This window comes from Rhineura floridana, chromosome 6 (genome assembly GCF_030035675.1).
Source record: "Rhineura floridana isolate rRhiFlo1 chromosome 6, rRhiFlo1.hap2, whole genome shotgun sequence".
NCBI lineage: Eukaryota > Metazoa > Chordata > Lepidosauria > Squamata > Rhineuridae > Rhineura > Rhineura floridana.
Window position 1 is genome coordinate 4,291,349 of NC_084485.1, and position 26,277 is coordinate 4,317,625.

The 26,277-nt window shown below is 44.0% G+C and overlaps 1 protein-coding gene across 2 annotated transcripts in view; it reads left to right on the top strand.

The window, feature by feature from the left end:
• Nucleotides 1–26,277, top strand: part of NOL4L (nucleolar protein 4 like) — a 181,338-nt gene that overhangs the window by 66,805 nt on the left and 88,256 nt on the right. For both annotated transcript variants that reach the window (XM_061630792.1, XM_061630793.1), the window contains exons 3-4: nucleotides 6,029–6,140; nucleotides 15,240–15,349. In XM_061630792.1, the coding sequence (XP_061486776.1) occupies nucleotides 6,029–6,140; nucleotides 15,240–15,349 (222 nt within the window). The remainder of the gene's footprint in view (nucleotides 1–6,028; nucleotides 6,141–15,239; nucleotides 15,350–26,277) is intronic.

The window sequence follows — 26,277 nt, forward strand, 5'->3', positions numbered from 1 at the left end:
CCATGTTACACCTGAGTTCTTGATTTTAAAGGAAGCAAAAGCTGAGAGTAGCCCATACGCGTACCCTGGACTTCAGGAAAGCCAATTTTAATAAACTCAGAACAATGGTAAGGTTCCATGGCAAGTGACCCTAATGAGAAAAGGAGTCCAAGATGGGTGGGAGTTTCTAAAAATGGAAATTCTAAAATTGTTGTGTTATGTGCCTCCGGGTTGCCATAGGTCGTAGTCGACTTGGAGGCACATAACTACAACAACAAAGGCACAATTACAAACGAAAGGCAAAAGACAGAAGAATAAGCCAATGTGGCTACACAAAAAGCTTAGAGATGACCTAAAAACAAAAAAGGACATACAGGAACTGGAAGGAAGGCCAGGTAACAAAGGAAGAGTACAGACAGATAGCACTGAATTGCAGGGACGGTGTCAGGAAGGCTAAAGCTGAGAATGAGCTTAGGTTGGCGAGGGATGCTAAAAGCAACAAAAAAGCTTTCTTCAGGTACGCAGTACCAGAGTAAAAGACAGAGAAAAGAAATCGTGGTACAGCTACTCAATGACGATGGGAAAATGATAACAGATTACAAAGAAAAATCAGAAGTGCTCAATTCCTACTTTGGTTCAATCTTCTCCCAAAAGTGGGTCCATGACCCTCTCAAAAGAGCGTCTATGACAAATGGTCAAGGAATTCCTGCTTACGTTGAATGAGTTCAAATCTCCAGGGCCCAAGGAAGTGCATTTTTGAGTAATGAAGGAACTTGCTGAAGAACTCTCAGAGCCACTGTCTGTTATCTTTATGAAATCGTGACGGATGGTTGAAGTGCCGGATGACTGGAGGAGGGGTAATGTTGCCCCTATCTTCAAAACGGTCAAAAAGGAGGAACCAGGAAACTACAGACCAGTCAGTCTGACATCAGTCCCTGTGAAAATTCTGGAGCAGATTATAAAGCAGTCATTCTGTAAGCATCTTGAAAACAATGCAGTGATTACTAGAAGCCAACATGGATTTATCAAGAACCAATCCTGCCAGACTAATATCATTTTTTGATTGAGTAACCTCCCTGGTAGACTGTGGGAATGCTGTGGACATAATATATCTCGACTTCAGCAAAGCTTTTGACAAAGTGTCCCATGATATTCTGATTAGCAAGCTAGCTAAATGTGGGCTGGATGGAACGACTATCAGGCGGATCCATAGTTGGCTACAGGGTCATACTCAAAGAGTGGTTATCAATGGTTCCTTCTCAAAGTGGGGGAAGGTAATCAGCAGGGTGCCTCAGGGCTTGGTGCTGGGCCCAGTGCTCTTCAACATTTTCATGTTAATGACTTGGATGAGGCTGTGCAGGGAATGCTTATCAAGTTTGCAGATGATTCAAAATTGGGAGGGATAGCTGCTACCTTGGAAAACAGAAACAAAATTCAAAGTGATAAGATGGAGCATTGGGCTGAAAACAACAGAATGAAATTTAACAGGAATAAATGCAAAGTTCTACACCTAGGAAAAAGAAACCAAATGCACAGTTATAAGATGGGGGATCCTTTGCTCAGCAATTCTATATGCAAGAAGGATCTTGAAAGAAATGGGCATGTTTAGCCTTGAGAAGAGAAAACTGAGGGGCAATATGATAGCACTTTTCAAGTACTTGAAAGTTTTTCACACAGAGGAGGGCCAGGATCTCTTCTTGATCATTCCAGCGTGCAGTACAAGGAATAATGGGCTCAATTTACAGGAAGAAAGATTTTGGCTGAACATCAGGAAAAACTTCCTAACAGAGCCGTACAACAGTGAAACCAATTTCCTAGGGAGGTGGTGGGTTCTCCAACACTGGAGCATCCAAGAGGCAGCTGAACAGCCCCGTTGGGTATCCTTTAGTTTGGATTCCTGCATTGAGCAGGGGAGTGGACTTAATAGCCTTATAGGCTCCTTCCAACTCTACTATTCTATGATTCTATGATTCCCCCCCCCATATTTTAACATTGTAAACCACCTTGGCTGTCTTGACAGAAAGGTGGTATATAAATGCAGTAAATAACATCACTTTTGTGATAATAGATGGAAGTTGATTGGCAGTAAATTCAGGTCTGGCACAATATAACATGGCACGTCAGATATTTAACAAAGAGAATTTATTGCCCTCAGAGGTGGAGGTGCTCTCCATCTTAGGCAGCTTTATTGATGGAGGATAGGGCAATTAGTGACAATTAGCTGCTGTTGGTTAATTGGAACCTCCATGTTCAGAGGCAGTGCATGCTTAAATAACAGGTATTTGGGGGCAAGGAAGGGGGGATAACTGTTTCCACCTTGCTCTGCCAGTGAGCTTCCCCAGGGCCACTGCACTCCTAGACATAGTCCTGGACTAAATGAATCCTTGGTCTGATCTAGTTTTGTTTTGAGAAATCAGACCAATAGAGACTTCTTCCTAGGCTTTGTTCTTGGCCCTACTTATCTCATTTCCCAAACGTGATCTCAGGCAGTTCATGCAGGCCACCGTTTTCAAATGTCTAAAAACCTTGATTTGCTCCCAAGACGCAAGTTCAGACTTCATTCGAACGGGACACAGGTGGCGGGCCTGGGAAAGCCTCCTTGTTTGAGGTGCTGGAGAACTGCTGCCACTAACCCAGGAAGCTGCTCTAGACAGAGTTCATCAATCTTGGCATTGTCTATACTGACTGGCAATGCGGCCGCATTTGGAATACTGTGTACAGTTCTGGTTGCCTCATCTCAAAAAGGATATTATAGAGTTGGAAAAGGTTCAGAAGAGGGCAACCGGAATGATCAAGGGGATGGAGCGACTCCCTTACGAGGAAAGGTTGCAGCATTTGGGGCTTTTTAGTTTAGAGAAAAGGCGGGTCAGAGGAGACACAACAGAAGTGTATAAAATTGTGCATGGCATTGAGAAAGTGGATAGAGAAAAGTTCTTCTCCCTCTCTCATCATACTAGAACTCGTGGACATTCAAAGAAGCTGAATGTTGGAAGATTCAGGACAGACAAAAGGAAGTACTTCTTTACTCAGCGCATAGTTAAACTATGGAATTTGCTCCACAAGATGCAGTAATGGCCACCAGCTTGGATGGCTTTAAAAGAAGATTAGGCAAATTCAAATTCATGGCTACTAGCCATGATGGCTGTGCTCTGCCACCCTAGTCAGAGGCAGCATGTTTCTGAAAACCAGTTGCCGGAAGCCTCAGGAGGGGAGAGTGTTCTTGCACTCGGGTCCTGCTTGCGGGCTTTCCCCAGGCACCTGGTTGGCCACTGTGAGAACAGGATGCTGGACTAGATGGGCCACTGGCCTGATCCAGCAGGCTCTTCTTATGTTCAATGGCTTGCCAGGGTTTCCAGCCTTACCTGGAGACACCGGGATTGAACTTGGGACCTTCTGCATGCAAAGTGGAAGCTCTACCACTTAGCCCAATGTTTTATTTGAGAGAGGGAATGCAGGGCTTCTCCAACAGCTCAACTGAGAGACCAGCTACTTCTGGCTCCAACTTGATGTGAACTCTTCCGATTTCAGCTGGTTGTTTCAAGAACTGTAACTTTCAGAACTAGACCCTAAACCTGCTGTTTTCCTCTTCCCTCCCAATCACTTTTCTTTCATGTTGCATCTTTTAGATTGCATGCGTGAGGGCAGGGACCGTCTTATTACTGGAACGTATAAGCCCTTTTTTTGGCAGAAAATTGGGCAGAAATACTTTAAACAAAATAAGTAAATAAAATAAGCAAATATTGTCCTAAAAGCTGCCACCATCACTCCCACAATCACCCTTCCAGCTTACTGTGCTCCATGGACATGGAATAAAGCAGCTTCCTATATGCTTCTGCTTCAACTAAAGTCATGACTTTGTTTAATGGCCTTGGATGCAGGTTGGTGTCCCTTTGACCTCTATCTGTAAAATGAGGCAAATGGAAGCAATCATTTATTTATTTATTATTTGATTTATATCCCGCCCTTCCTCCCAGCAGGAGCCCAGGGTGGCAAACAGAAACACTAAAAACACTTTAAAACATAATAAAAACACATTAAAACAAAACAATGTTAAAAACATTTTTTAAAAGCTTTAAAAACATCTTTAAAAAAAAGATGCTGTGAGCATGAAGTGGGGCGGGCGGGTAAGAATTGTAAATTACTTTGGTGATAGATAAAGTAATAATAGTTATAGTAATAATAATGATAATGATGATGGAAAAGGACTTCATGTTGTCACTGGAGGTTAGACTAAGTCCAGCCTGGCACTCTTGCCACTTGAATAATCAATCAAATTAATCAGTATTGGAAATCTTGCAGTGGACCAAATACAGAAGGAACACGAATGACACAAACCGTAGCCTCTGGCCAATCTAGCAGCACTTCCGGTGAGGCTACTCTGTGGTTCAGCAGCTGCTCTCTAGAATGAGAAATTAGCCTGTCTTTCATGAAACTGGGGTAAGAGTATCCTCAAGGAGTGGAGTGTGGGAGCTGGGATGGGAATGAGGGTGGCTGCAGTGCTGTGGTTTTTAAAGTCAGCACCTTCGCCTCCCCCACACAAAACAAGGACTCATCTACCACCCAAGTGGTGCTAGCCCTTCTGCAGTCCTTTTCGTATTTAATTACACAAAGCCTGGCATAGACTTAGGGCCCCATAAATGTCACTTTCAGATGCCTTCACAGAAATGGAAACTGGCCAGATTTTACAGAATATAAGATTCTAACCATCATGGTGGCAGAGGGGCAGCTGACAACATGTGAGCTTATTTTGAATGTGGAGTTTTTTTATCCTTTGACACAAAATTAGGATTTCCTGTGTGAGGTTTGTTTGGGTGGGTTTGCTTTTTGGGTTGTGCTGTTGTTAATATTTGTAAAAGTGTTACCACTTCTCTTTATAAACCATGCTGTCATGGTTAGCCCTGGCCTTTGACACCTGTGACCTGTGCCTGTAATTTGTTTCAATTTTTTTATACTGAATTTTAAATTGTTGTAACCCATCCTAGGACCTGCCGGTGAAGCGTTGGTAATTAAAAAGAAAAAAAAGCACAGTAGTGTGCATGGTGCTGTACAGCTAGGCACTGAACCTAAAGAACTTCCCATTCTCTCCTTCAGTGAGGCTCAACCTCAGGAATGTGGCTGAGAGCAAAAAACCAAAAGAATAAATACAAGATTTGGAAGGGTTATCTGCATCATGAGGGGCCTCCGTGGCGCAGAGTGGTAAGCGGCGGTAACGCAGCCGACGCTCTGCTCACGGCCAGAGTTCGATTCCAACGGAAGGAGGAAGTCGAATCTCCGGTAAAAGGGGTCCAGGTCCACTCAGCCTTCCATCCATCCGTGGTCGGTAAAATGAGTACCCGGCATACGCTGGGGGGTAAAGAAAGGCCAGGGAAGGAACTGGCAATCCCACCCCATATATACGGTCTGCCTAGTAAACGGCGCAAGACGTCACCCTAAGAGTCGGAAACGACTCGCACTACAAGTGCGGGGACACCTTTACCTTTATCTGCATCATGAAGCCCATTCCCTGCCAGACACCTACCTAAAATGTCTTTGCTGGGTAAAGATAGAAATGTCCCTGGGATTGGCCTTTCCCCCCTTAGCCTGGAGAGGAGAAGATGAAGGACTGACAGGATAGTTGTCTTCAAATATTTGCAGGGTTGTCATATGCAAGAAGGAGCAGAGTTGTTCTCTGTTGCTCCTCAGGGCAGGATTAGGACCGATGAGTGGAAGTTGGTGGGAAGAGCATTTAGATAAACTTTATGGGAAACTTCCTAACCGGGGTGGGTGGGAGGACCTTTTTCAGCTGCTTTCGGGCAGCCTTCCAAGGGCCACATGCCAGTGCTTGGTGGGGCCACTGGCAAAATTGGGCAGAGCACAAACGTAAAAAGCAGAGTATAAATCCCTTAAATAACTGATAAATAGTCTGCAGGCTTCTTTTTAATGGACAACTTCTGTATATTGAACCTCTACTAAAACAGCAAGGTAAGATGTGTTTCGCTGGGTTCTTCATGTGACACTGACTGCCTCATCCAGGACACGGACAGATGCATTCTTCTTGTCCCTCCTCCAGATTGCTGAGACCTATGCCTTTCTCCCAAGAGAAGCTGTGACCAGGTTCCTGATGAGCTGCACCGAATGCCAGAAAAGGATGCATTTCAATTCCAATGGCGTGGAGCCCAAAGGTAGGACTGAGAATGGCCTCTGTCTGAAGCCCAGGAGAGCTGCTGTCAGATGTTGTGGACAATACTGAGCTAGATGGTCTAACCTGGTATAATGCAGCTCTCTGTGAAAAGTCCAGGTGGTCAGCCAGTAACCTCCAAGCTCTATACAGTGGGGCACCCCGTCCTTGCTTTGCTGCTGAGGGTACACATATGGGTGTAGTCATCTGAGATCCTGTTGGCTCTCAGACCCCTTACTTTTTTGGGAGCCAGGTCACAGCAGGATACCTATGTCTCCAGTGTCCTGCAACCCAATCAACATGAAAGGAGAGTGTGTTAGCCACTGAGAAGAGTCTTTTATTAGTTCCTACTTCAAAAAGCCAAGACAGGTTGTGCAGAGTGAGAATCCTGTAATTGCAGAGGAAGAGACAGTGAATCCTGATGGTAGCATCCCATCTACACATTCCTGCAGCAGTTGATTATTTTTTTCCTGTTTGTTCTAGCAGGTCAGCCTGTGCAGATGTAAAGCATGTACATCTACATCATCAAGAAGTTTGGCAGCAGCAGGAGATAAATGTGTAGACGCTGAATTCAGTAATTCAAGCAATATCTCTGAGAGTGAGAAAGGACAGTCAAATGGTGAATAATGATAGAGAAGCAGAAATCAGTATTCAAGCCTTGCCAGATTATTCTATAATTTTGGAAGGTTGTATAATCTTATAATGGGGGTGCAGCTGTGAAGAGGTGTGGTTGTGACTATCACGAAGGGACACTGCACTTCTGAATTTAACACCCAGAGACTTTACACATAGGGAACACTGGCAAAGGAGGGCATAGTGGCTTCCTCAAGAAAAATGATTTCCATCCGCTGTCCATTGGCTTCACGAATTGTCTTTTCCTTCCTCTGTTAGGGTGGCTGAAGGTTCCTAACTCTGATTTTCCTTGCTTAGCAATGATCTTACAGTCCTATACCCAGGGGAGTGGTGGTGTGCCTGCTGCAATTCCAGAGGAGGGCAGGGAAAGGGCAGAATTCAGCTACCAGAAAACCTCATTATGGGGAGGGGGAAGCAGGCTCTCCACCGTGGTGGCTATGAACAGGTGCTTGAAACTGTGTGGGCTGAAATGTCAGAAGCCAGTGCTGTGGCCGAATAAGAGTTCCAGCGGGTGGGTTCACTGGTACCTTGCAAAACTGACATGGCCCTTGAATGGCTTGCAAAACCAGAATGCAAAATAGGAAAAAATAGTAAAAGCTGCAGAATAAAATTGGGAAGGAACTCTGCAAATTTACTAGATTTGTATAATTTATTGGTCTAATTTATTTAGAACTTAAACTTTTCTAGCGCAGAATATGCACAGGCCTACTCATACTGTAACAATGTGTAACATGAGGTCAGTCTGAGGTGCTTTTGTGCAAGCTGCTGCTGGAAATCTTGGCGATCCCAGCTTCCTCTGACCGCCACACCAATTAAGTTTCTAGTCTTCATAGTTCTGGTGATAAATTTGATTCCCCCACCCCCAAGCCATAAAAATCAGAAATGAGGTCAGTTAAAAACACACCAAAATGCATTATTTGTTTTAAGTAAATGTCTATTTCAAGGAGTACATGTTCAAGCTCTACCTTTATGTTGGGTTCATTCAATCATCTTGGCCATGTTACTACTTCTCAGCCTGTAAAATGGAAGATGTTCTTTTGTATTTATGTATTTTATTTCATTTTTTTAAAAAACAAACAAACTCACCCTTCATCCCACAGGATCACAGGGCGGTATTTGGCAATCAAATAAAACACTTCATTACATTAAGACCAATAAGCAAAAGCATAAAACCAAATAGCAGCAGCACCTTATCTAAATACTCTTAACTACAGCTACACTTCTCCTGCAAATGCCTGCCTAAAGATCTATGTCTTGCGCTGTCTGCAAATGTCATCAACAAAGGGGACAGCCATATTGCCACAGGGATGGAGTTCCATAACTAAGGGTCATCACAGATAAGGCCTCTTCCTGGGTCACTGTATAATTATTGTTATTGTTGTTTATTATTATTATTATTAATAATAATAATAATAATAATAAAATATAACAACAACAATCATCATCATCACCATCATCATCTTTATTTTTTACCCCGCCCTTCTTCCAAAATTGGAACTCAGGGTCGCTTACAGATAAAAGTGGATACATGTAATAAAAACATACAAAAATCTGCATTAAACTAAACTTAAACTATTTGCAACATTAAAACATTAACATACACTCAAAATACTTAAAAACAATTTAAAAATAGTGCAATTAAAACTGTGAGCAATATAGCACACCTCTAAAGGCCCTGTCCTAAGCACCTTCTGTTCCAAAAGCCCGTTGGAATAAAAAAGTCTTCACCTGCTGACGAAAAGCCAGCAAGGAGGGAGCCATTCTTACCTCCCTAGAAAGGGAGTTCCAAAGCCTAGGGGTGGCCACCGAAAAGGTAACTGCTGGGACCATGGGAAGGACCTCCCTTGCAAATCATAAAGGCTCAGGCTGGCAGAATTGGGGAGAGGGACTCTTTCAAGCAGTAGTGTAATGGCAAATTCAGAAGTGCAGGGTCCCTTCATAATAGTCACAGCCATGCCCTCTTCTAACATTATACAACTGTTTATAGAATAATCTGCCCAGGCTTGAATGCCACTTTCTGCTTCTCTATCACTATCACCATTTGATGGTCTTTTCTCACTGTCAGAGATATTGCTTAAATTACTGAAGTCAGTATCTACACATTTATCTCATGCTGCTGCCAAACTGCTTGAAGATGTAGAAGGGATGCTGTCATCAGGATTCACCGTATCTTCTTAGCAATTACAGACTTCTCACTCTCCAGAACTTGGCTTTCCGAAGTGGGAACTAATAGGAACCCCTTTCATTCTCATTGGCTCCAATAAGCAGGAAACAATAAGGAAACAAATTAGAAGGCTCTTCTCAGTGGCTCACACACTGCCCTGTCATGCTGATTGGCTCATAGAATGCTGGAGACCTAGGGACCCTGTTGGGACCCGGTTCCCCAAAAAGTAAAGGGTCAAAGACTCCCTGAGACCCTGGATGGCTATACCGTTGCTTTCAAGTATTTGGGACCTAAGGGCTTCAAATGACAGAGTCAAATCCTTAAATTGGGTCTGGTAGCAAAAAGGCAGCCAGCGTGCTGATGACACTGCACCCCAGATCCCCAGATGACAGCTTCCAGTGGCTTCCTATGGTGTTAAACAACATGGGTGAGAGGACAGAATTCTGTGGGAACCCATACTTTTGAAAAGTCCCCTAATGCTACCATCTGATAACAGCCCTAAAGGTAGGAGTGGGACCCTCACAACATCATGTCTCTGACTCCCAACCCACCGAGCTGACCCAGAAGGATACTGCGGCCAGTAGAATCCAACTAACATATAATACTGTTATCTTTTCGGGGCCAGGTCAAGACTTTCCTCTTCTCCCAGGCATTTTAGCATGTGTTTTTAAATTGTTTTTAAAAAAATGTATTTTAAAATTTGTATATTTGTTTTTAATGTTTTTAATTGCTGTAAACCGCCCAGAGAGCTTCGGCTATGGGGCGGTATATAAATGTAATAAATAAATAAATAATAAAGCCTCTAAGAGAGCCATAAAAACTATATGTTAGAGGGGAGCTGCAAAAAGAAGACAAATGAAGCTTGTAAAGGTGTTTGGAAACTGAAAGAGCTAAAGAAATGGTTAATGGCTAATAATATTGAAGTCTTGAATATCAGGATTTTCTAAGGCCCTGGTCAGTAACTAGTTTTCCTTAAGAGCCATTATGAGACGAGAATGATGATTGTGAGGCCAGTGCCTAACCTCCCCCACAAAAGTGTCCGGACAGCAAGCTCTCTTGCCATTTTTTCCCCTCCACATCTTTTTTTCATTCCCAGGTTAACCCAGATACTAACGAGGGTTGACCCAGATACACCTATTGTAAGGACTGACTCAGATTTTCATATTTTTAAGTCTGCAAGTTCTGAAGAATGTTTGTGTGGAATGCCAACCTGCATCATCAGTTTGGCATCTGCCTGGTTCATGAGAACAATTTGCAGTTAATTTCAAATGTGTCCCATGCTAATCAGCAAAATAACAGTGGCTTCCTGCCTTGTGATATATTTCTAGTGTGCTCATTGGCTCTGAGCAAGTATTCTGTATTTGCTCTGCATCCTCCTCCCATTGCACTGAGAATTTGGCTGTAGAGGCATCCTGTTCTCACTGGGCTCCATAAAGAGACCAGAGCAGAAACACCAGTGAGGGTAGCACAGGGGCAATATCCAGGGTTAGTCCAAAGTCTACCTTGAAACCAAGGAAGTCAGGCAAGAATCAGGGTCAGATCAATCCAGGGTCAGAAGCCAAGCAGTCTGTAAGCAACACAGGTAAGAGGCAAGGCAAGAGACAGGTTCAGGGTCCACAGGCAATCTTTAGGCAGGCCAGAGCTGGTATATTTATTTATTTAATACATTAAATTTATATCCTACCCTTCCTCCCAATAGGACCCCAGGATAGCAAACAAAAACACTAAAACACTCTAAAACATCTTGAAAAACAGACTTTAAAATATATTAAAACAAAACAGCTTTAAAAACATATTCAAAACAGCTTTAAAAACATTTCTTAAAAAAAGCTTTAAAAACATCTTAAAGAGCAATTCCAACACAGATGCAGACTGGGGTAAGGCCTCTACTTAAAAGGCTTGTTGAAAGAGGAATGTCTTCAGTAGATGCCAAAAAGATAACAGAGATGATGCCTGTCTAATATTTAAGGGGAGGGAATTCCAAAGGGTAGGTTCCGTCACACTAAAGGTCCATTTCCTGTGTTGTGCAGAACGGACCTCCTGATAAGATGGTATCTGCAGGAGGCCCTCACCTGCAGAGCTCAGTGATCGACTGGGTATATAAGGGGTAAGACGATCTTTCAGATATCCTGGTCCCAAACTGTATAGGGCTTTGTACACCAAAACCAGAGCCATGAACTTAGCCCGGTAGCTAATGGGCAGCCTGTGCAGTTTTTTTCAGCAGCAGGGTGACATGGGGATACCCTGCCACACTGAGCAGTTGCACCACCACATTTTGCACCAGCTGCAGCTTCCAGACCAACCTCAAGGGCAGCCCCACATAGAGTGCATTACAGTAATCCAACCTGGAGGTTACCAGTGCATAAACAATAGTGGTCAGGCTATCGCAGTCCAGAAATGGCTGCAGCTGTTTTACAAGCTGAAGCTCGCAAAGGCACTCCTAGCCATGGAGGTCACCTGGGCCTCTAGCAGCAAAGATGGATCCAGGATCACCACCAGACTATGAACCTGCTTTTGTGGAGGGAGTATGATCCCATCCAAAGTAGGCAACTGACCAATTATCCAAACCCAGGAGCCACCAACCCACAGTGCCTCCACCTTGCTAGGATTTAGACTCAGTTTATTGGCCCTCATCCAGCCCACCAGGCAATGGTCCAGGACTTGCACGGCCTTTCCCAATTCAGATTCAGAGAAATAGAGCTGGGTATCATCAGCATACTGTTGACACCTTGCCCCAGATCTCGTGATGAACGCTCCCAAGGACTTCATATAGATGTTAAACAGCATTGGAGACATGGTGTTACACTGTGGCACCCCACAGCACAACTGCTAGAGAGCTGACAGACAATCACTCAATGCTTTTCTCTGAAAATGACACTGAAGATAGGATCAGAACTATTATAAAACATTGCCTCCAATACCCATCTCACCAAGTCGGCCCAGGAGGATATCATGACACTGGTATCAAAAGCCGCCAAGAGATAAAGTAAGAATAATGGGTGCACTCCCCCTGTCTTTATTCTGATAAAGGTCATCCCCCAGGATGACCAAGGCTGATTCAGTCCCATAACCAGGCCTGAATCCAGACTGGAATGGGTCAAGATAATCTGTTTCATCCAAGAGTACTTGCAATTGCTATGCCACAACCCTCTCAAACATCTTCCCTAAAAAGAGGGTATTTGCGACTGGGCAGTAGTTGTCGCAAACCAATGCGTCCAGGGTGGGCTTTTTTGGGAGTGATTGGATCACCGCCTCTTTCAGGGTGGCTGGGACCACTCCCTCCCACAGCGACGCATTGACCACACCCTGGATCCACTCAGTCATACCACCTCGGCAAGCTTTAATAAGCCAAGAAAGGCAATCACAAACACCTTGGCCACATCAACTGAAACCGATCCAAAGAAGTTGCAGCAGATGTTGCACTGGATACTTCACTGGAGACTACAGTAGATGTAGACTGGGCATCAAGATTGCTGTGGAGGCAAGCAACTTTACCCTCAACATGCCTTGCAAACAATTTACAGTGGGCCTCTGAAGGGTCTAAAACTCCATTTCCTGGAGTTGATGTCCACAAACCCCTGACAATACAGAATAGCTCCTCTGGGAAGACTACTTGAGGATGTGATGGAGGCAGTGAAGTGGGCCGCCTTCGCCACCCTCGCCACCACACAGTAGGCACTTCTATGATGATTTACTCATACCTGATCAGCCTCACAGCACGTCTTTCGCCAGTTGCGCTCTAGCTGTTGTCCAGCCTGTTTCATTGCTCTTAGCTCATTGGTGTACCAAGGTTCAAACCAGGCTCCACAGTGCTGGAGAGGGTGCTCAGGGCCAATAAGAGCCTGACGAGTCTTGCTGTTCCACAGTGTGACAAGGGCTTCAACAGGGTCACCTGCTCTATCTACTGGGAACTTCCCCAGAGCATTTAGGCATCCAGTGGATTCCATCTGTTTCCAGGGGTGGACCATCTTAATCTGTCCACCATTCCTACAGAAGAGGATTGGAGCCTTAAATCTAAACTTCTCCAGGAAGTGGTCTGACCATGACAATGGGGTGACATCCACCCCGCATCTTCAGAACATCCCTTCCTCCAACTGGAGCAAAAACCAAGTCAAGGGTGTGCCCTCACCTGTGTTTTGGATCAATGGTATGTAGATGTTGTTCCAACCTGACACTGGAGATTTTATCCTGGAGTTGCTGAACCTCACCTGACTCCCATTAATCACCTGGAGCCAGCTGCTTTACTCTTGAGGTGTCCGGGCCTGTAGTTGGGCATTCTTCTGGATGAGCTGGGTCTCCATCTGGTGTTTGAGGTAATGCCTCTCCCTTGGGCTTGGGGGCTGTTCACCCAAACTTGCCCCAGGTGCAGAAGGCCTGTGCTGACCTCATCATAGGACCCTAGCCTCTCACCCTAAGATGGCGCTTGAGCCAGGGCTATGTCCAAGACCGGAGCCTTCTGGTCTTCCTCTGATGAGGATTCCCCTGCTTGGGACCTCACAAGAAGTTACAGCCAGATGGGGACTACGCTGATGGCGTGTGATTGTCTATGTCTGTGTTGGAGTTGCTTTTAAATATGTTTTTAAAGCTTTTCAAAAATATGTTTTTAATGATGTTTTGATATATTTTAAAGAGGAACATCCTATTCATAGGGTCGCCATAAGTCAGCATCGACTTGAAGGCAGTCCATTTTTCAATATATTTTAAAGTCTGTTTTTAAGATGTTTTAGAGTGTTTTTTTGTGTGTTTTGTTTGTCTCCCTGGGCTCCTTCTGGGAGGAAGGGGGGGATATAAATTTAATAAATAATTGATCGTGTCTTGCATAGTATGAATGAAGGTCCTTGTCAAGAGAGTCTCTTCTGCAATATCCAGAGGGGGATAGCCATGATAGCTTGTTCCAGCAAAAAAACCCCCAAGAGTCTATATATCACAAGACTCTGTTATTCTTCCACAACAGGGACCCTTAAAAATAACCTACAGAAGCCAAACAATTAAAAAAAAGTTCATATGCAAGCTTTTTGCCACTTCACCAGGAGGGACAGGATAAATAAATGACCCTTTTGTTCCAAAGCTTCATGCTGTTGTGCAGGGAGAGGGTGGTGATGGAAGTAGCCTTGTCACCTGTGAAGGAGAGATGGATCAGATTATACTTGATCAACTTTCACAAAGGACATTGGCTAACTCCAGTAGTATTTAGCTATCGAGAAACCCCAGGGAATTGCAGCTAGACGCAGAACAAACCATCTACATTTGCTTGCAGTGAGGCGTACATACATTTTCTCCTTCACATTTGAGATGCTTCTGTCACCAGGCAGCTTTCCCACAGTCTAAAGACTGGGACTCTTTAGGCCAAGTAGGCTCATTAGGGTTAGCAACCCTAGCAAACAATACTATTATCTATAGGATGCATATTAAAGGCAAATGAAGAAATGTAGTGTTACTGAATGGAAGAAATGTCAGAGCCAGGCTGTGGCCATGGGTGATGGGCAGGCTTACCTAAATCCAGACCGTAGAGTGTGTGTTCTCTAATTGAGATCCCTGGAGTGAGTTTCTAGCTCCTGAAGAAGATCAGGCAAAAAAGTACTTCTCTGTTGACTGTACAAGGGAGAAAGGACAGGCTCCTGATATTTGTACCAGGCTGGCCAATCCACATGGTTCATGTTCCCTGTCAATCTGAGGGGCTGGGGTAATACCCCCATCCCTTCTCTTCCTTACGTTCCTGAGCATAAACAGTCTACAGTAACTTGCTAGGCACCGGAAGATTCAGCTGTCCTCATGCATCTTTTGTTGCAAAAATTAGATCGATCACCCCACTCCCATGTTTTATATATTAGATTAAATATTAGACAGGCACAATCTCTGTTATCTTTTCAGTGCCTATTGAAGACCTTCCTCTTTCAACAAGCCTTTTAAGTTGAGACCTTATCCCAGTCTACGTCTGTGTTGGAATTGCTTTTTAATATGTTCTTAAACCTTTTTTTTAAACAATATATTTTTAACCTTTTTTTTAAGATGTCTTCAAAGCTTTTAAAAAAATGTTTTTAAAGATGTTTTGTTTTAATGTATTTTAAAGTCTGTTTTTATGATGTTTTAAAGTGTTTTTAGTGCTTTTGTTTGCCGCCCTGGGCTCCTGCTGGGAGGAAGGGCGGGATATAAATCAAATGATAAATAAATATATATAGCAACTGAAAAGGTGCACATGCTTGTACCTAGTTTGGGCCTTAAGTTTGGGGCGTGGATGAACCGAAGCAGGTGTTGCTTGGCCTCCCAGCTTTTAAAAGACATTTTTCTTCCTCTGTTTACTTGCAGAAAATGAGCCTCCTTCCTCGCTGGTCTCTGGCATCATTGATTACAACATGCCTCTCACCTCCACCTACTTGAAGCAGATGAAGCTGCGGGTCATGAATTCCCAGGAGCAGGTGAGCTTCTTTCCTCATAATTTGTCAAATCGGTGCTAATCTAGCAAGCAGGTGCAAAGGGTGCAGCAGTTATTAAATACTACCTTTGTTAGGACCAAGCCGTGTTCACAAAAGCAGTGTGTCATCTTTTGAATTACACAGAACTCTCCTTCAGGCTGGATGTAATGAATAAATAAAGCTGAGAGGAGGGCCTCTGGGTGAGGGTGTGGTAAGAAGCCCGAGGTGGTAATGGAGGAAGCTCTTGCATGTTAGAACGGTGTGCTTTGTGCAAAAAGTCTTGGGTGCCACCAAAAAGAGAAGCAAATGGTGTTGTTTTCCTTTGGAAATATGAAAATGAGCAGGAATCTGAATCTCTGTAGTAGTACTAGTAAGTAGAACTCCCCCATATAAGGCTGAGCTCAGCAGTAAGGAAAAATTTGCTATATCCAATAGTAACAAAAGTGGAAAATAAATTTTGAAAACGTGTTAGGTACTCAGTTGATTAAACAGATTGGTGGCTGGAGGTCTGAATGTTGCTTCTCCATGGACAGAGGCTACAACCCTGTATCCACTAGCCTGGGAGAAAAGGCCCATTGAGCACAGTGGGACCGACTTCTGAATTGACATGTATAGGATTATATTGTTAGTCACCTTTCTCTGTGGGGTAGAAAGTCTGAATGGTATGCTTGTCTTTTGTCCTCAGCTCCGCTGCAGCAGTTAAGTCTGTGTACACATTAGTGGCTTAAAATGCACTGAGGTCATTTTTCCATGCTGTGTTGTAAGTTGCATTTGGACTTTGCTGTACACATTGGGGGGGTGTCTTCACCTGGCGCACATTACCTGTTTGTTTTTCCGTCCCCACAGCACATTCCCTGGAACTCCTGTTCATGAATCTGTCATCTGTGCATGCGCAATGGCTCTCTCAAATATACACATCTGGCTTAACTGTGACATGAATGTGGCTTAAGTTTTCCAGTTGGATTGAAGCTGGCTTGATTTAAAAAACACATCAAACAACAGTATTTTTCAAGAAACTGCAGGATCGATAAGGATTATGTCTAATATTTTGTGCATGTGGCTTCAAAAATTAGCAGTGGGAGCGCACTGGAAGCAGAGTGAAATGGCAATGTGTATACAGCCTAAGTATGAAAGGGCTGAAGCTGGTATACACTTTTAAAGTGAGAGGTACAGCTTTAGCTGAGCCACAGAACAAATTTTAGCTATGCTACCTGAGGAGCCAGAAGGGCAGAAAAGGTTTTAAATTAAAGTGTAAATTAGTCAAGCGTAAAGCAGGCCAGGGCCAAATTGCACATGATGGGCAGTTCTGTGATTTGGGGCAAAGGACCAGTCAATGGGAAGAGCGCTGAATCCTTTATTGGCTGTGTGTCCTCCAAAAATCCCACCCAACCCAGCAGCTTTTCTCCCCACAGACAGAAAATAGTTGTGTTTGTTGCAAGGATACTGCCAGGTCTTACAGACTAACATATTTATTATTTTTGTGTGTGTATTGGCCGGGGGGGGGGCAGGGAGGGAGCCGTTGTTTCCTATAACTACAATTTGTTGTACCTGCAGGGGAGGACATGTATGTCCTAGTTTTGTAATTTGATGGATCTGACTGCATTGAATTAAGGACAGTGACTGAAAGAAAACATGACATGGGCTGCATTTTATTTTATTTTATTTGGATTGGGACTGGCAAGAATGTAAAGAGTACTTTTTTGAAGGAGCCTTATTTTTCACTTCAGGGTTTCCACCAGGATTCACATTTGTTTGTAGGAAGAAAGAGGACTTCCACCTTTTTTTTGAAACACAGAACAAGCCAAGCCAGGCTAAAAGAGGATTGTTTTGTTTAGGATGAGGAGAGCAGGAAGTAAGTCAGGGGGTAGTCTATTAAAATGGACTAATCCCTCACAATCGCTTGGCCTGAGATTCACCCAAATGTTTGTGTTGTTGTTGGTAATGCCCAATTTGTGTTTGAGGCTCTGACACTAGTAGCTCCTGCCTGAGGGGCTGCTGTGTCTAAGTCATTTTTAAAGCATCCTATTCTGCAGTTGTGTCCTGTTGAGTCATATCCCCTGTGCGGTATCTTTTTCCTTCCCCCAGAGTGAGGTGTTTCAGTGGGGCATGCCCTCCTCCCCTAATGACAGCTGGGCTCAAGACAGAGTGGGACAAAAATGGGGAGGTGCTATCATCTTCATCCTGATTGTGGGATTCCCAGAGATACCTGACTGGCACTGTTGAAAATGGGATACTGTGCTGGAGGGGCCTTTGCTGATCCTGTAGGGCTCACATGTACGTTCCGGTGCCCAAGCATAAATACAGAATAACTTTTCTTAAGAAGGGGTATGGTCATGTTCAGAGTCTGAAATATCATATTTGGGGTGGTGAAGGCATTGTTTTCCCAAGTCATGCTGGTTCATGACCCTGCAACTTTATTTTCACTGCTTGTGCTATGTGCCTTTGGCTTATTTGCTTCAGTAGCTGGAAATGTTTTATTCTGCTATGAACCTGCCCTTTTATTGTGGCATCCAAGGTATCATGAAGGACTGGTGGTCGAATGGTTCCTTCTTACAGCAGGGGGGTGGTTTCTGGTCCTTTCAGTTCTACGCTTCCATGAGAAGTAGGCTAGTGCTTTTGTGTATCTCCATTTCAGTGGGGTTGAGCCCATTATAGCTCTTGTGGTATATTAAGACGCTTCCAGACAGGAGTTTAGTGTAGAGCTGGTGCTACTCATGCAGCACCCATACAATGTTGTCATGAAATGGTAGCCCATACTCTTCAAATATTTAATCCGAATTACCCCTTACCGCAGAAAATACAGCGTGTAAAAATTGCCTGTTATGCATCTGCAGTAACTGCCAGTGGAGAAGCTCAATAACACATTTTTTTGGGGGGGGGCATTTTGTCATGATTGTGTTGGTGGGTGGTCTCTGATGCAATACCGCTATTTCTGTTTGCTCCTCATCTGAGCACAACTTTGCCCTTTTGTTTTTGGTGGCCCCCAATACCAAACTAGGACTCCCATTTCCACTGATTGCTGCATGCTAAGGCACAGCTAGTCTGAAGGAGTACGCTCAGAATCTCCACACACTAAATCTGGGGGTTTATGTCAGAGACTGTATTTGCAGTATGTAGGCTGGATTTTTCTTTTTACCTTTTTAAATACAGGGGTCTTGTGCAAGACCTGTTTATCATGATTTCAATATTTCATTGATGCAGTGTTTTTTGGGTGGTGATGGGGAAGGCACGGTGGTGTCTTTGAATCTTATGGAGTCCGATGGAACATTCCTACATTTTGGGTGATTTTGCCACTGTTCCTGATTCTGCCAAATCAGGCGGCAGCTCGATATACCTGAATATCACTCTCGTGCAAGATCAAAGTATTAAGAACAAAACAAAAGAAAATCAAATTGAAATTGATATCTCCCCACCACCACCCTGATCTCATAAATGGGGCATGCCACCATTTTGCTCATTGTGAAACATGATAGCTAAGGGCTAGTAATGTATGTTCTTACGGGCATCCTCTGTGGCAGCCCCTAAGTTGTGGTACTCTCTCCCCAGAGTGCGGCATCTGGCTTTGCTGTACAGGTTTTGGCAAATGGTGAAGATGCACCACTTTACCTTGGCCTTTGACACCTGAGATGTATATTTTTAGGTCCCATCCTATTTTTGTGATTATAAGTTACTATTTTATCATCATCATTATTTATTACCCGCCCTTCACCCAAAGGTCCCAGGGTGGGTTATAACAATTTTAAAATACAACAACTACATAAACAAAATAATTTAAAAACAACCTAAAATAGGGTGGGTCCTAAAAAATATATGTCTCAGATGTCAAAGGCCAGGGTAAAGAGGTGCACCTTCAGTATTTGTCTAAAACTGTATGGTGACGTTGAGAGACGCATGTAAGTGGGGAGGGTGTTCCACAACTTAGGGGCTGCCACAGAGAATGCCCTCTCCCCCTCAAAATTTCTGATGGTGGTGGAACTACCAAAAAGGCCCTGTCTGCTGATCTCAACACCCAAGAGGGTCTGTAGGGAAGGTGATGGTCTTTTAGATGTATAGGACCGTAGGGCTTTAAACACAAACATGAGCATCTTGAACTGGACCTGGAAATAAACTGGAAACCGATGCAGCTGCTTTAAAACAGGGCTTATATGAAATCTAAAGGGAACCCCAGCCAGTAATCTGGTGGCTACATTTTGGACTAGTTGAAGTTTCTGAATCGTCTTCAATGGCAGCCCCATTTAGAGTGCATTGCAATCTGGAAATTGCCAGAGCATGGAGTACTGTGGCCAAGTCATCTCTGTCCAAAAGGGATCAAAGCTGGCAAACCAGCTGGAGCTAGAAAAAGGCACTCCTAGCCACTGAGGCCACCTAGGCTTCAAGTGACTATGTTGGATCTGGGAGTATCCCCAAGCTGCACACCTGCTACTTCACGGGGAGGGCAACTCCATCCAGAACAACCCATCTCCCCACCTCTCACACATAAGAATTTTGGACACATAACATCTCTCAGAATGTAACCTCAATTTATTGGCCCACATCCAGTCCATCTCTGCCTCCAAGCACCAGTCCAGCACCTCAAGATGGAACAGAAAGACAGAGTTGGGTGTCGTCTGCATACTGATGACTCCTCACTCCAAATCTCCTGATAACAGCTCCCAGCGGCTTCATATAGATGTTAAATAGCATGGGGGACAAGACGGACCCTGCGGAACACCACAGGACTGCTTCCATGGTGCCCAACAGTAGCCTCACATAGCTACTTTTGGAAGCACCTCAGGAGGTATGAGCGGAACCATTGAAGTACGGTGCTCCCAACCCCCACCTCTTCGAGACATTCCAGAAGGATACCTTGGTCAACAGTATCAAAAGTTGCTGATATATCAGGGATGCCTGAAGTTGGACTGCCACTACCTTCTCAAGCACCTTGACCAAAAATGGGATATTCGCCACTGGGAGATACTTGTTTAACACTTCTGGGTCCAGGAAGGTTTTCTTAAGGAGGGGATGCACCACCATCTCCTTCAAGGCGGATGGTACTCTGTCGTCCTTCAGTGAAGCACTGATCACTCCCTGGACCCACCCAGTCAGTCCCCTATGGCTAGATCTAAGAAGCCAAGACAGGCAAGTGTCAAGGGGGCAGGTGGTTGGCCGTACTTCTTCAAGCAGCCTGTCCACATTCTCATGCTGCAATAATTGAAACTTATCCAGTACAGATTCATTCATTCATTCATTTAATTATTTATTATTTGATTTATATCCCGCCCTTCCTCCCAGCAGGAGCCCAGGGCCAGATGGAAGAAACAGTGCTCTGGATGCCTCCATTGGACTTGTTCTAACTGTGGCATCCAACTCTGTCTGAATCTGAGTGATCTTGTCCCTAAAGTGCCTCCCAAAATTGTTGCAGCAGGTCTCAGAGGCTGTCAGAGCAATGCTCTCTTAGCTAGATGACAAAAGCCAGTTCAGCACTTGGAAAAGCTCTGTGGGATGGCTCCTTGCAGGTGCAATGGTGGCAGAGAAGTAAGCTTTATTCGCTGCCAGCACTGCCATGTGATAGGCACAGTGGTGCAGCTTTACCTTTGCTCGGTTGGGTTGAAATCGAGATTTACACTACCTGCGCTCCAGACGCCGACCCACCTGTTGTATTGCACGCATGTCACTGGAGTTGTTTTAAATTGTTTTTAAGGTTGTGTTTTAAATTGTTGTAAGCCACCCTGAGAACTCAGAGTGAAGGGCGGGTAAATAATAATAATAACAATAACAATAATTAGTATTAGTATTATTAGTATTAGTATTAATAACAACAACACAGAAAAATCAGATCTTGACAACCTGTTTGTAATACAGGGTTTCCTGTCTGGGAGTGCCCTTAGCTTCATTCCATAGAAGCATTTTTTAAGCCTTCTTAGGCAGCAGCCAAGTCATTCTGTTAACACAGCATACAGCAGTAGCTGTTGTTGGAACTCACATGCTGCATGTCCCTGGTAGGCTTCGTGTTGGTTGCTATGGATTTGTAAGACCCAGTAATGCTATTTTTAAGAGGCAGAGTTGCCACGGCAGGGCCCAGCCCTTCTTCTCTTGGCATCCTAAATGCTCCTCTGGCTTCAGTTGGAATTTAAGGTGTGTTAGGAGTGGAACAGGGGACACATCTAGTGTAGGAGTCAAGTTGAGAGAGTATCTTCAAGGAGCAATTTTCTTCAGACCAAGGGCATGAGGGCAGAGCAGTGGGAGTAGAAAGACTGGATAACATGGAAGGCTACTGAAGTGAATGGGAGCTTATTAACATTGCTTTGTACTGGGGAGGATTAATGCCCTGTGCCCTCTCTTCCCTTCCCCTTCCTGAAAGGCTAGAGGTGAAACTTTGTATTGGGGAGATCTTGGGACTGCTATTTGTACTAAACATTTACTAGTCCCAGCTGTGTGTTGGTGCTGTACAGAACACAGGTGAAAACAGCTGACATGCTGGGACAAGGGACATGAACTCCCCCTTCTCCTTAATAGTACTGTGATCTTCCTACAATAAGGTTATTTTTTTGAAAATCGTTGTTTATTTGATTTACACCCTGCCTTTCAGATCTAAATGTCCCTGAAAACATCTCTAAACACATTAAAAAATTAAACTACTAACCTTTTTTTAAAATAACATGAGTCAACTAGGGGGGCAGAGCCCCCCTGCTCACTTTGCTCACTAAACCCAACCCCCGAACATGCACACCAGGCACCCCCAGACAAACATGGACACACAGGGTCTCTCTCTCTCTCTCTCTCTCTCTCTCTCTCTCTTTCTCTCTCAGGGCTTTTTCTGAAGACCAAAGGGTGAGAGGAAGTATCTGTGAGAAGGCATTCATTAAAACATTTCACTTTAGGCGCCAGAAGACAAAAGATCCATGTAGACTACTTCCCCCCCCCCCTCCTAAATGCTGTCATGCAAAGCTTGCATTTCTGCAGTTGGTTAGTTAGGACAGCTGTCTGCAGATGTGAAGTCTAACACAGAAATATCCTGCTATCTATCTATTTTTTCCCAGAGGTACAAGGACATCAAGTGACTGCCATATAGTCATCCTGAGTCAGTGGCGCTCTTGGAAACCCAAGATCTCTTCGGCTTGACCACTGGGCTCTCCCTTAATCATGTTCACAAAAGGAAGCTGCTGTATAATTGTTTGGATCGTGTTTTTTTCTCCACTGTTCTTTGCTGTCATTTAACTTTTGCCAAAACCTTTGCCCTGCAGAAATAAGAAAAAATGGGCCAAAGGAGTATTATTGCAAAACATTTTCTATATAGATATTGATATAGATACACACAGATTTGTACACATACATTATTAGAGGAAGTGACAGTAGCAGTTTGTAGTTTGCCTGAAGTTGCAATAACGTGTCACCACTGGTGATGGCATGTCAGGACTCCTTACATTCAATGCAGGTATTGCGTATCTGCAGGATTCCTGTGCTAGGGTAATCTCTGGAGGGTTGCTGCCTGCTTCTGCTAACAGTGGAATGGTTGCAGGGGGATGGCCAGTGGGGGTTCAGCCGTGGCCCTAGTTATCCCCTCCCCTAAAACAGTCATTCAGGTGTGGGTGCCTCTCCAATGTCTTCCGTAGTGAAGACTGACTGACTTAGGGAATTTGTATACCACCTTTTAGCACTGTGCCACCTAAACAAAACACTGTACAATTAAAATAACTACATTTAACAATATTTTTTTCTAAAAAGCCCTAAAACAAGCAAAATCAATGTAAAAACACCAGAAAAAAATAATTACAAAAATGACATAAATCAGACTGGATCAAGAATTCATTTTCTCTCCTTTAATATCTCCCTACTGTCCTTCAGTAATGCTTCCCCACCTTTGCCATTGGTTCAGCTGGCTTTGTGGATGGCTTCCTGCAACTGATTTATTATACTTTAATAATATTAAAATATTTTAGCAATTGTACCCTCTAATTCTTTTTGTGCTTGACTTATTGTCAGTGTATTTTGTTTTGCTTTCATCATTTGGGCAAGACCTTCCACTTTTTAAAGGAAGCTGCAGTCATTAACCAAAATGGAGACAATAGTCAAGAAATCAGAAGAAGGCTAGGAATGGGAAGGGGAGCTATGAGAGAACTAGAAAAGGTCCTTAAATGCAAAGATGTATCACTGAACACTAAAGTCAGGATCATTCAGGCCATGCTATTCCCTATCTCTATGTATGGATGTGAAAGTTGGACTGTCAAAAAAGCTGATAGGAGAAAAATCAACTCATTTGAAATGTGGTGTTGGAGGAGAGCTTTGTGCATACCATGGACTGCAAAAAAGACCAATAATTGGGTGTTAGAACAAATTAAACCAGAACTATCATTAGAAGTTAAAATGATGAAACTGAGGTTATCATAATTTGGACACAACATGAGAAGACATGATTCACTAGCAAAGGCAATAATGCTGGGAAAAACAGAAGGGAGTAGAAAAAGAGGAAGGCCAAAGAAGAGATGGATTGATTCCATCAAGGAAGCCACAGACCTTACAAGATCTGAACAGGGTGGCTCATGACAGATGCTATTGGAGGTCACTGGTTCATAGGGTCACCATAAGTCATGTTTGAGTCCAAAGAAACCAGAACAGGAAGTTGAGCAAGCAACTACACCTTTGTCACAGCTGCCACACACTGGATAAACATTTTAATGGAGCTATCCACCACGACCCCAAGATCCCTTTCTTGGTCACTTCACTTGTATGGATTCTGTTTGGATTCTGTTGACGAAGCTGATTGGCAGGAGGTACAGGGCAGATAAAATATAGTACTTCACACAGCATACAATTAATACACAGAAGTATTTATCAGAAGATGAGTGGATTATCACTGTTGCGCTGTGTGTAGTTGTGTTGCTTAATTTCGTTTAAAAGCAGCACAACAGCAGCAGATGTTGAAATGCGAGTGTGCCAGCGTGTGCGTGCGTTTGCCTAAGAAAGCAGGCTTTTACCCTGCATCAGCATCACTGAGACTGGAGACTTAGTAAAATAAGAAAAGCTACTTTATTTATAGAAATACATAGTAGATAGAAAAGGCATACTTAGTTCTAACTAACTAGCTAAGTTGGAGGCATAACTCCCAGGTGCGGGAGTTAGCCCCATGCTTGGAGAGAGAGCAGAGACAAAGGGATGTCTCCTCTCTCCCGGACAGTCCAAGGACAAAGAAAGGGAAAGGGCAGGAGGAGGAGGGGCAGGTAAGCTCCCTAAAGACGTATCAGTCTAGTGACAGAAGGAAGTCAGTCAGAGCATCACAGGTAAAAGGTAAACAAGCCTGTCCATCTGGAGGACCCTAGCTCTATCTTCCCTCTGGAGCTTAAACAAAAGAACAAAACAGGAGTTGCTCTTGCCCCACTTCCAACAATCACTAACAAGAATGACTTCCAGAAAGGATTAGACCAGAGGTGGACAATCTGTTGTCAGAGGACCTGTTTTCATGTGGGTGGGAAGAGACTGCAAGTGAGAAGAGCCAAAAGGATGGAGTGATGGAAGGAAAATAGGAAAACGAGCCCTCCGCCAGCAATTAGTTCAGGCCTCTGGCAAGAGTGATCTTTCCCTCTCCTGGCAGCCTGTTAGATGGCCGGGGGCGGTGGGAGAGAGAGAAGAGCACCACTTTTGGCTCTGATCCCATCCCCCACTGGCTTTGCAGCACCCAACAGATTACTTCAGAGGGAATGCAATCCTCAACGGAAAGTTTCCTACCTCTGGATTAGACAAATTTGTCATGATACCTAAACAGAGCTCTGAACCATTACTGTTCAAAGGCCGTATCCCTCTGAATAACATTGGAGATGGAGGCAGGTGCCTTCAAGTTCCTCTTGTGAGCTTCCAGGAGAATCTGGAAGGTTGCTCTTTGGATCAGAATGCTGGACTAAGTACTTTTTTGTCTGACCTGGCAAGGCAGCTGTTATGTTCTTAATTTTCTGCAATTCACACAATGCTTAAAGCTGTGAAAAACGGATTCCCAAATTGTGTTTTCCTTTGGCTGCCATTACTGCGGTAGACATTAAGTCCACTGGAGTGGCTGTTGCAGGACAGAGCCAGAAGACAGACAGACAAAAAAGTCAATAAAAAGAAATGCAGCCAGTGGATCCAGTTTGGAGCTGCTGCTGCTGATGGCGAGAGTAAGCCAAAGGGAAAAGCGATAGTAGGTTCCATGCTCTGCATACAGAAGGTCCCAGGTTTAATCTCTAATCTAGAACTATTTCAGCTAGTAGGGCTGAGAAATACTTTGGTGAGAGGCTACTACTATTTGAATTAGGCAGTACTGGGTTAGAGGGGCCGGTGGTCTGACTCTGTGGCAACGTCTTATGTGTGTAGGGTAAGTCGGACAGTTGAAATTTCAGTGGCTTTTATTTTTAGTTAGCAGTGCATACAAGTGAGAAACAAACATAAAAAACTTCCAGGATCCCATTACTGTAGGACAGTAATTCCCTAAGTGCTGCCGATCAAATAGGGGATCACATGGAGGATATTATTTATGACATTTATATACCGCTTAATCATTGGCATTTCTAAGCGGTGCACATAAAAATAAATTGTACAAAGAATAAAACAATCAAAAATTGCAGCTTTCTGGCCTTTCAGTGGCCTTACATGGACAAGGGAAGCAGTAAAAGCACAGAAGATGGCAGCAGGGAGATGCTTGTAAGAATCTGAGCAGAGATTTGTCAGGAAATGACAACTCAGCCAGGGAGCAAGGGGGTAATGAAACTCAGGTGTCTGAGTACAGCCTGGCACTGGGGAGTGAATGCATGGCAGGGAAAGGTGTCTCCAACTCCTCAGATAAACACATATTTCCCTCCCCACTGCTATGCTCCGCCATCTCTTCTCCTCATCCTTTCATAAGGGCTTACTTTCCACCAGCTACCTGGCCTCTGGTTCCCATTCCTGTCTCTGTGCCTTTTGCCACATTGGTTCCTTTGTTGCCT